We start from the raw sequence: 11,752 nt of genomic DNA on the forward strand, positions 1-11,752 counted from the left end.
GGCATTACTGGCATTTCTGTATAGTCATCTCCAAACTCGACTTCTCATGCTTACACCCTCCTCTTGGAACGTTTTCCATCATTTTTACGCCGTTACGCAACATAGATATCGGTCATAGGGCATGCCATTTTTATTTTCCTACATTTTTAGGGGAGGGCTTTGCTACAATGTCACCGCTCATAAATCTCTATCCTCATCAAGTGTAGATATTCTTAAAGAATACAGTTCTTGGCCTTTGTGAATACGAGACGGATATGAATATATTTTGGATTTGTATGGGGGGGGGGGGTTCCCCTCCAGAGAGCTTTAACGTTTTCTTACAGAATTACACGCTTAAATTTCCGAGAATTCTTTAAGAGGCTCATCTAGTCTCTTTTAATCTCCTCGAAGTTTATTTTTACATCACAATTCGTTTATGTTCGCGGCAACAACGATCCAGAATCAGAAGAAAAATTCTCCTTTCCTGAGGATTAAGGGGGGTGCCCTGGAGGAGATTCGTTTTAATTTCGACAAGGAGGGGAGTTGCAGGAAAAATTATTAATATTCGGCCATTTTTCGCTTTTTCGTATGGAAGTAACAATCCTTCCTCATTTGCTTGTATGAATATGCGCGTGACGTTCTCCCTGGGACAACACCTAAATCCTTTTTAATCCCGTTCATCTCTGAGAAGATTTATTCATTTTTCCTCGGGGCTGCCCCATAAAAGTTTTGTCGCATTTTTCCTCCTCGACTCTCGATCTTAGAATAGATTCTTTGACTGGGATTAAATATCTTTTCTATGGACAGAGAATAAAATATATTTTTGCCTTTGTTAGGTCTTTGGCCCGTTCTGTCTAAGTCTGTTGTGCGTGTATAATGTGCCACTCCTTTTCTGGTATTATTAACCGTGATTCTTTGGTGATTGATGACACCATATCTACATAAAAACAATGAAAACAATGCCCGACAATATACACTCACACCTTTTCTCTAGTTAGGATTTTTCTGGAACATTATTATTATCGTCGTCATTTTGGTCGTTTGAATGGAGCTTTTAAAAGAGTTTGTAAGAATCGTTTTTGTGTCTGTGTAAGGAGTCCTGACATGTTTAGTTGATGCTTGGTGACACCAACTTGGCTGTTTTAGTGAGGACTTTTGTTATTGTTATCATTATATCTTCATTTGTGGAGAGAATTTTATTCATACGTCGTCTAGATTCTACCATTGGATAACCTTTTAAGGCTTTAGATTGACATTTACCCTTTAATCTTGGTACTGAAAATGTTAATGGTAAAAAATAATCTCAAAAATACAATGTAATTAATCAAACTGGAGAATGTGGAAAATGAGTCGCCACACATTGACCATAGGCTTTTTTTAAAAATTCTCTTGGATTGTTAAAGGAATTGAATTACTCAGCTAATATAACTCTTCATGAAGTGAAGACCTTGTGGCCGGATGAACATCCTTTGTCGGTGTTTCCTATTGTATAAACTACATAACCTAAAATGTTTAGGATGTAGGGGTGTTTTATGTTTAAACATTAAGCTATTTTTTGGCTATATGGAGCGTGATTGCAGCGTCACTTTTAGCGTAGCCTCTAAAGTCAGTCAGTGGTGGCAACGGTGTATGGTGTTACAGATTGTTGCACAAATCCTAATTATCGCTTCTGGCTTCATTTTTCGTACAAATCGAGCACCAAATTATCTCGGAAAAGGATTATAATAAATCTCGATAAAACATTATTGTTTAACGTGCTCGTACTACCGCTTTGTATGATTCGACGAGACATACATATTACAATAAGAAAATAAAATTCTAAATACGAGATGTCTATAGTAAGAATTCTTTCCCGTGAGCTGACTACAGCAAGGACTACCCATCTAAATGCCACGAAATGTTTTTGAATGTCCTAATGAAGAGATAAGAGGTTCTTCTTTCTTTTCCAGAAGCTTCTTCAGAAAGACTGTGGCATTTAAACCCTCTAGTAATGAACAACGGTGCTGATTTTTCTAGTCTGGGTTTATTTTATGTCTCTTCATCCAAGTTTTACAGCTTTCTGATGAACAGTTACTGCTGTTTACAGCTCAGAAAAAGCACTTCAATCGTAAGCACCCTATCCTTCACCTCTTTACGATCACGGACGTAATATTACGTCCAAACACCAGTGGAATAAATTTAAAGAAGTTCTGTGTTTTCTTTCCCTTCTCTTCGCCATAGCAAAGTTTTACAGCAACCATGTTATATACGGAAGTTGCCTCTTCTTCCCCCTCTGTTTTTTATAATGTATTTCTCTACTATATGCATGTAAGAGCGAAAGAGAACACATAGGGTGAGGATGAAAAGAAGACTTTAAAACTCTTATCAACCTTATGTATTACACTTTTTTCTTTTATATATATTTTTTCTTTCCCACCTTCTTCCTTTTCTAAAGTGTGTTTAGGTTAGGATAATGTTACCATATTTATCGCTGATTCTTTAAATCCAAATTTCTTGCCAAAACCTTGTAAGTGAAGTGGTTAAAACCGGCTTTATATTGTTTTCAAATTTTTTTTAGTTTCTCATATAAAGCGTTTTTGGCATGGTTACAATTCATTTTGCATGGTTTCAATGACCTACGCTATAAGATGCCTATTCACGGTGCTCGTTTCTTGTTTCTATCGATAACTTTTGCATGGAGGCAATGCCATAGCCAGAGTGATACGATACCAAAGAATTTGTGTTTAATTCGAAATTTTCGGTTGATCATTTTTTAAAAATAAAACATATTTCGAACTTGGATCGCGTGGTATCTGCTCAACTTCACTTTGATGTATGAGCTTTGGATAGAGCGCTTGTGTCATAGCCGCATTCATCACCTGAATGTTACCCACGCTGGAAACAACTTTTCTTCGAACGATCGGTCATTTCTGACTCATCAGCTTTAAGCTATTGATCAGCACACGTGTTATTTCTCCCTCCTATGAGAATATGACACATGCCATCCGTCTTTCGTTCGGATTGAACATTTTTATTTACGGTAGAATGTCGAACTATCTAGTATTAATGAGTTTTATGACTCATGGCTATAATTTTCTATGTTAATTAGACAACGACCCTAGAAAGATTGGACCTAAATCCGAAAGTTATACGGCTTGGTTGAAAATTTGATTTTTTGGAAAGGATTATTCTACAGCGCATTCGGTCGATAATCTGATTGCAGTGTCGTAATTCATTATCGATGACGATATTTGAATTCTCAGATTGCTGCATCGTTGTCTTTCTCCATCGGATATGTGACCAAAGGCTATTTTTCCCCGCGCAAATAGGTGGAATGTTCAAATGAATTCAATTTGATCCTAATTTTCTCATTGGCTTAACTATAATTCGATCACTTCCTCACTCTCTTGGACGTGACACGCTGGGTTAAGCTCTCTCTCTCCCTCTCTTTCACTTTAATGTTGATCTCAATGCCTTACATGCAATGATTAATTGAAATTGGTATTGGTCAAGAAATAATGACACCCGCTGGGGTATATTTATCTTCAAACACATATTTTCAAAGAATTTTATGGCTAAATATTATATAATATAAATCAACTTTTCCCGGAGGAATTTTCTCCTGGAAGCCATCATACAAACCCTTCGACAGTTCAACTTTAAGTGTTGCCCTCTGATGAAAGCTCCCAAAGTTCACATTCCCCTTTTTTTAACACAAAACTTACACAATCTTTTAAGTGTGGACTGAACTTCTTGAGGTCAAAAGAAAAAATTCTCCAGTGAGAGAGGAAAAAGCAATCCACATATTTGTGGCACCAGAATCTCAAAGAGATAACGTTGTTCTTAGTGCCTTACACACAAGAAGTAATTGAAATTGGGATTGAAGACAATTTGGTATTGGCCAAGAACCAAATATTAAGGATAACCTTTAGTGAGGGAGGCCACATTAAAATTTGCTTTCTTCGCATATTTTTACACACTTATGATTCTTGAATGAATTGTTTATGTTTGATTAGGGTTAAGATTATTGTGGATTTTTTGTAGTTTTACGACACAATGCAGTTTTCTAGTCAGATTTTTCTGTGATATATATTTTTGTAAATGGTTTGAATCTAATTATAAATTTTCCACGATGACTAATGATGGTTTTATATTATATCTTGCAGACCGCAGGTGTGGAGGAGAAACCTGTGAGGAACATCCCCTTCAGTACCTCATACGATCCCCAGAAACAACTTGGAGACGGCACCTGGACGATGAAAGAGCTCTGTGTTGTTACAGAAGTGCTTGCGGACCATCCCAACAACACCACCACCATCACCACAACCAACAAGCGCCGGAACCCCACTACGAGACCCTCGAACCCCAAGAGGACTCCGGTGTCGACCTTCAACCGCCCCGACCTCTGTTCAGCTCACTTGCCGCCGTGCTCAACAACGTCGGCAGCGTAGGCCACAGCGGGTCGAGCTGCGCGTCGCCCTGCCACGTCGCGTACAGCGGCATCCAGAGCCCGACCGATTCAGACCCGTCGTCCAGTTTCGATTGCCACCGGATGGTCAGCACCCCGAGCTCGACCGGCAACGACGCAACGGACAGTCTGCCGGACCTCGACAGGAGGATGATGGTCGGTCATCCTCCGATAGGGATTCCTGCTTCACAGACTTATTGATCGTCGACGACAGCTATTGGAGTTTTTCTAATTAATGAATTAATTAATTTAAAACGGATGTGAAAACGATGAATGTGAACACCGGGATCAATGAAACGATTTGATTTTTTTATTGTTGTTTTTTGTCATCCTTCCTTCGAATTTGGATGCCATCTCGTTCTCCCTTATCAAGGACAACACGAAGGATGCAAAAAATAAGTCCTAAAAATAGTCAAGCGAGGCCGATATATCGGCTGATGGCAAGTCAGGAACGGACAAGTGATTTTTTGTGTTTTTTTTTCTCTCCTCGCGTTTATCTATGTAAATAACAAACGGGACATTGATTGGATCCGTAAAATCTTGATACGAATCGATCTTGTTTTTTTTTTTTGTAAAATTTCGGAACCCATCTTTCTCTAAAAGTAATTATAAAAAACAACAAATCATATCGATTTTGTGGAGACTATCATGTTGCTGCTGAATGCGAGACACCGATTGTACATTATTTTATGGGTCAAAAGTGATCGGCAGCACAAGTGATTGCAACCTACAAGGATTGGTTATGAGATCGTCAAGTAAAAAAGTGGATTATATATACCTAATAACCAATCGATGGTGCCTATTTAATGATATTTAATTATTATCAATAATTGCTCGATTGAAGAGCTGAGCTTATGTGTTTTCTTCTCTTTTTTTTGTCGTTCGAAATGCATTTTGCTCTTGACAATTTTTGTTCTCGACTTCAGGAGAATACAGGAATATTCTTTTGGAATTTTCAACCTAAGTTCCTTTTTATTTTTAATTTGTGATGTCACAATTGTTTCACCCAAACTTGTGCCCGTTATTCTATGATAACTATTATATTCATGTAATGTGATTATGAATGTAGACTGTCAAGGTAAGATCATAATTCTTGCCTAAAGTGGAAATTTCTCTTTCAAAAATTTGGCGAAAATTGCACATCTCAAGGGATCGATTTGGTCTCAATTGTCCGGAGATGTTGCGGATGTCTACAACAGCGATGTCTGGAATATTTAGACATAAAATTTACTGTAAAGGCTAGACCGACAGCAGCTTTACAGACTAGAATTATGATTCTACGTTGATTGTGAATGATTACCAATGTCTTTTAATTACTTCTTAAAGATATCTGTAGAATTTCTAGATCAGCCATTGACGATTTCCTTCATCCCCCCTGTCCACCTCGTCATCTTTAGAGAGTGATTCGTCCCAAGTTTGTACCGGTTTCTAGGGAAATTAAAATTTATTTCCGTCATTAACTCAAGATGAGGATTTCTCTACGGGGATGAGAAGGTGGTATAACCCAAAAGTTCCACATTGTCTACACCAGAACATTAATTTTTCACAAATGCATAATTTTTGGAGTAAATAAAAGGCGAAAAGAACAACATTCTATTTGTTGATTTCAGCAAACATCCCTTCAGTTTGGTTTTTTTTCCTATGTGGCTACAGTTATTGTCGCTAATTAGTCAAATTGCTAAAAATGATAAAAAAAAATTCGGTGGGAACCATGCCTTTATTCGAATCAGATAATATAACTTTCCTTAATAAACAGCTCAGAATTATCAAATCAACTTTATTCATTTCATATAAAAAGAAATATTTGGATAAATTTAGAAAAACACATATTCAACATCTAGAGTGGTGGTTTCCCTAAATTCTTGATGTCGCGGATCCCCTGTGATGAACAACAATGCACCACGACCATCTGTCATCAAGGTCAATGCTTTGCAGACCCATCCCCATAGCGAAGGTAAATTTTTGAGGGCCCCAATAAAATTTAAAAAAAAAAAGTTTTTATAATTTGCATATCAAAAAAGTAATAAGTAATAAATTAGTTTCACAGGGCTAAATTTTTATGGGCATCTTTTTCTCAGCCACCTCGTTTGGCATTTTGCCTGTTGTGGCGTTGCATTTGTAAATGTGTCATTCATGCAATGGTAATAAATGGAAATGATTCCATGGACCCTTTACAAAGTGGTCACGGACCCCCAGGGGTCAGCGAATTAGAGGTAGAAAAACACCAAGAGGCAAATAAAAATAATACACGGTAGAACGAATTACGTAATAATTAAAGAATATCAATAAATATACATTTTTAAATAAAACAAAAAAACATTATATACAGCACAGCACAAACGCAAAAATGTTTCAATGAAATTAAAATATTTATTAACTAAAATTAATAATTTCAAATAAACAACTAAATCTACTTCGAAATAAAAATTATTTTTCAAGAAAAACCCGATTTTTTTCACAAAAAAATGAAGAAAAAAACTCTCATCCCTTCCGCGAATGATATTCAAAATTCAAATTCCGCCGAAATGCGAAGTGGTTTTTCCTAAAAGTAAAAATAAATAAAATATATCGAAAGTAATATGAATTCATGCATTCTTACCCACCATACACTTATCGATTAGCGATACTTTTAGGGCCGATATATCGGACGACGGAATATTGCGTTTATTATCATCATAGTTATGATAGTAATATTTTTTCCCCCCCGATTTTATTTTTTTCAGAAGGGGAAAAAAAAAGGAATATTTTTTTTCTAAAAAATATTTTATTTCTTAATATTTTATGAAGCAATTCATGGGTTATATCCCAAAAGATTTTCTTGTATTGCTTATTTTTTTTTTTTTTCGTTCTCCTCCACCATTTTCAGTCTAGAAAAAAGGATTTAAAGTATATACAGTGTATGCGGTTAGCGTTAAAGAAAGAAAGAGAGAGAGTTTTTTGGATCGATTTTCCTTCTTCTACCGATAAATAAATGGGTTTTTATTTTATTTTCTGGAATCCTGGGGGCCCCCTCTAGTGCTGAATGAATGAACGATTGATCGGCTGTTGACAGGAATTTGCGATATGCGTTAACGTTGATCGAGTAGTGGTAGTAGTAGTAGCAGCAGCAAGCGGCTCAGCTCGGCTCAGTCTTCAGAGAAAAAAAAAAGATCGAAATAGAAATCAATGAATCAATGGAAAGGAATAGAAACGGAGGAAGAGAGAAATATATCGATTGTTCTCCTAATATATTTCGATAGAAAGAACCAAGAAACTCCTATTACATTTTTTTTTGTTTTCTAGTTTCGTGATATAGTAATCATATCATGGATATTGCTAAAATTACCAGTCACACCTTTCGCTGTATTCAGTGAAATATCGGTTTCGGTATTGTGATATTACTTCGGAAATGTTTCCGTAGCTTGAACGCAGGGGTTGTAGAGGATAATGGAATCGCAGGGAGTTCTTTTGTTTCTGTTGAGAATTTTAAATACAGTGTGTTTAATTTGAAATTTTATGCAAAAAGGAAATGCCTAGTGTATTGATGCACACACAAGTGAAAAAATACATACCGTCGCTAGAGTAATGGTGTTTATCATTTCAATCCATTTTCCCGAAAGTTTACCTTGTTTCTTGCGACCTGTTGAATAATTTTGGTCTCTATGTCTCCATGTAATAGGTCATATATGCTAAATACATGGCCCACGGGTCAAATGTGATCCACGGAGTCGTCTGAGGTGGCCCGCGAACTAAAACCTGATTTCGTAAAAATTAATAACTTTGGGATTACACTATAAAAGTGTGGTAAAAAATCGTTTACAAAACTTAAAAAAGACAATAAGACTCTCTCACACACACAAAATAAGCCAATTGGTTGCATTTGCTCAAATGTAACCGATCCCCTTATTGGTCGTATTTTAAAAGTTTTATAAAATAACTTTTTAAAACTTTTATAGTGTAATGCCGGCCTAACCGACGCATTTTCAGATCAAGTAAGTCACCAGCGGTGCAGTTCTACATCACTTAAGTGGTCTGTGTCACTTGAGTATTCTGGAACTGCGCTCCATATCATTCAAGTGACCAGCAGCACAGTTCCAGAGCACTTCAGCGATCCGCGGTGTATTCCCAGATCACGTAAGTGACCACGGATATTAACAGATCATCCCGGGATATTTCAAGCTCACTTGAATGAAAATGCTCAATCATCCCGTGGCATACTTACAGATCAATTTAAGTACCTGTAGTACACTTCCAGTTCACTCAAATTGCTCGCAGCACATTTACAGATCACTAAGTCCCACGGCGCATTTTTGGATCACTAAGTAACATGCGGTGCTGTTTCAGAGCACTTAATCAAGTGGCACTCGACACGCTTCCAAATAAACGAAGCCCGCACTGTCCTAAAGGTTGAGCACTCTTGTCTTCGGTGAGTTGGAAAACCCGACCTATATTGCAAAGAGCTTGGTCATTTAGCAATGCACACGGATAATAATAAAAAAAAATGATATACACAGCACTTTCTCATTCACCTGATATTTATTTATAATTGTAATCAATACAGCTCCCCCCGAGACCGTCCACTGCTTTGGAAAAGAGCTCAAACCATCCCAAGATGGTCTCTCTGGATGGTCAGTGGTCATGTCTGTCTGTAACCAATATATCTTCAAGCTAATTAAAAAAGAAATGGTAGTTTTTTTTCTCATACAGCCCGATTTCATTTAGGTTTAATGTAATAAACTAAACTTTTAAATTATGCTAACAATATCTATAGTGTGGACGGCAACGGTAATATTCACTTCCAGCTCCTGCAAGGTGTATATGGAGGAGTCTTTAAATATTCCGTGAAAGGTAGTCCGGTATGAAGATCTAGAGATCTTGCTATTCGTTGCATTGACATGGCCCTCCAGGAGCCTTTTTTCTTCATAAAAAAGATATAGGTCTTCAGACTTCCACGTTCAGTGATTTTTTTCTAAAAATATCCAAGGTGAACCCACACGATCCAAAATAGATGTGTTTCCACGAAAGTTTGAAATCATTTGCAATTTTGCACCCTTGATTGCGTTAGACTTTTCTAACGGGCTGAAGGTGGAACAACTTTAAATTGAACACACTGTAATAACACAAACAAATATTTTCATTCGTTAAGCATGATATTTACTGTCAATAATACATAGAAGTCTGAAAAATATTTCATAATCCTTAATTGCGTTATTTAAAGCATTTTTCTGCATACCTCCCTCGTGCTTTGTAAAGTGATAATAACCAGTTCAAGATAAGTTACCGGTACAGCAATGAAAAGTGGCTTGTCAATCATAAATCTATCGATAAATTAATATACAAAAATGTGATTCCAATACAAAATTATACATATACGTTCTCAATACACAAATGCAGAAATGTATCAACTTCTGTAACTAATAAAAATTATACCCAGCCCAATAAAAATCCTTCCAGATTAGCTCCCTGAATTACAACCGAATCTGTTGAAAAGTCATCTTTCTGAGTCCTCGAATTAATTTGGCTTTAACACGGGACCTAGGTGGGTGTGAAAAGCACAGCAAAGTATTAGGGGTCGTAAAAAGGGATGAAGATCATTGACGACCTATTTCAATTTAATTTCAGCTATAGCTTCAAATTCTATGAATTTAAATATACGTATATTATTATCAATAAACACATGAAGACAGACAGAGCTCTTAACCTAGACTTTTAGCGGCCCCTTTTTGAATTAATTTTCATGAACGCAAAATATTTTCTGGATTCTTTATTGCAAAAAAAGAGTAAAATTACAAACATTCGTAGTATTTACACCACAGCTCATCATCCTCACCCTCGCGGGGCCACCAATAAAAATATTCCAAAAAGGGCCGCAAAATTTCCAATCCTCTCCCTACTCGATTACAAGCAGTTTGTATGATGATAACTTTAGATATATATCCACATATCATTAAGATATTTCTCATTGTTTCATTCGAAAGTTGTGTAAAATTATACAGAATGTAATTGCGGAAATTTTCTTGAGAGATATTTCAAGATTTATGAAATATAAAATGCGTTTTTATTTAAATTCATTTTTTTCATACTTAATACCCAAATTACATGAACTTGTATAGCATCTGATAAAAATCTAGGATTTTCTCAGGTTTTATGAATATTTCATCATTATTCTAAGGGCACTTCTTATATCATAAATTATATTTCCCAGTGGAAAATAAAATTAATTTTTATTGTGAAATGCACATTTTTTTTTTTCAAAAACTAAAATTTTATTGAAAGCACATTTTGTGTGTAAAAAGGAGAAAAAAAATTTCAGAATTTTACTAATTTTTTTCCTCTTTTTATGTCACTATTTTTCATGAAAATTTTGTGAGAATCTGTCATTTTGTTTCTATTCGAAATACTATTACAATCGATTATTTCTAGAACATATCTGACATTTTTCCTCGTGGGAGGAATAATATCTCGCGATATTTTTTACTTGTGATCGATCGATTATTTTTTCTCGTCCTGATTTCTACTCTCTTTTGTTTTGGAAACATTTGTTATTTTCTTGTCGGAAAAAAACAGAAAAAGTGTTAAGTATGACGATGATTATGTACATCTTTAACTGTGTGTATGTGTCTGTCTGTTTGTCTCTGTACGCGTGCCTGCGTTGTTGTTTGTATTTTTCAAGCATGTGAGTGAGTATGTAACATTTGATTGTGTCTTTGTACAGTTTTGAGTGAGTGAGTGGAAAATATTAAAGCGAATTGTACACATTTCTGTGAAATAAATAAAAAGATATTTGTTTATTGTAAGGATTTCGTATGCTGTTGTTTCTTTGTTTCTTGTGTACTAAATATCGAGTTCACACGTACCAAATAAGAGTTTAGGGCAGGGGTCTTCAACATTTGAGACATCGCGACCAAATTGAACCTTCTCATATAGCCCACGGGCCACCAACTCATACTGAGGTATTTATAATTCTAATAAGAACGCACACGCACGGGCTTATGAATTATCATAGTGACATCTTAATAGAAAGTCAGCGAGGTCCCAAGAGTTAAACAGGAACAAAAATAGTTGAATAATTTTATTTATTCTGAAATTATTTATTTTGATTAGTTCTGAAATAATTTTTTTTTCACTGATTCAGAAGAAGTTTGTGATTAATTACTATTTTTAATCTGAAATGATTTTTATAAATCTGAAATAATGATTGAATCTCTTCACAAATTATTCTGCAATCATTCATTTCGGCAACTCTGAAATTATTGCCTCTGAATATATTTCGAAATTATTTCTTTCTCAATACATCTTAGCATTATTTTTTCAATAAATCTTGGCGTTCTTTCTTTCAATAAATTT

The 11,752-nt window shown here is 35.6% G+C and overlaps 1 protein-coding gene across 8 annotated transcripts in view; it reads left to right on the plus strand.

Annotated features, from left to right (window-relative positions):
• LOC149078477 (latrophilin Cirl-like) overlaps positions 1 to 11,202 on the plus strand; it is a 309,115-nt gene extending 297,913 nt beyond the window's left edge. For 5 of the 8 annotated variants that reach the window (XM_089240590.1, XM_089240593.1, XM_089240594.1 and 2 more), the window contains one exon: positions 4,125 to 11,202. In XM_089240590.1, coding sequence (XP_089096716.1) covers positions 4,125 to 4,627 — 503 coding nt within the window. In that variant the 3' untranslated portion in view covers positions 4,628 to 11,202. The remainder of the gene's footprint in view (positions 1 to 4,124) is intronic. The other 3 variants (XM_089240595.1, XM_089240596.1, XM_089240597.1) reach the window with 3 other exon arrangements.
• The last annotated feature ends 550 nt before the right edge of the window (positions 11,203 to 11,752 follow it).

The sequence above is a fragment of the Pholcus phalangioides genome, unplaced genomic scaffold, assembly GCF_987345545.1.
Source record: "Pholcus phalangioides strain wild (caught in Gottingen) unplaced genomic scaffold, Ppha-v1.0 ptg000013l_1, whole genome shotgun sequence".
Lineage (NCBI taxonomy): Eukaryota > Metazoa > Arthropoda > Arachnida > Araneae > Pholcidae > Pholcus > Pholcus phalangioides.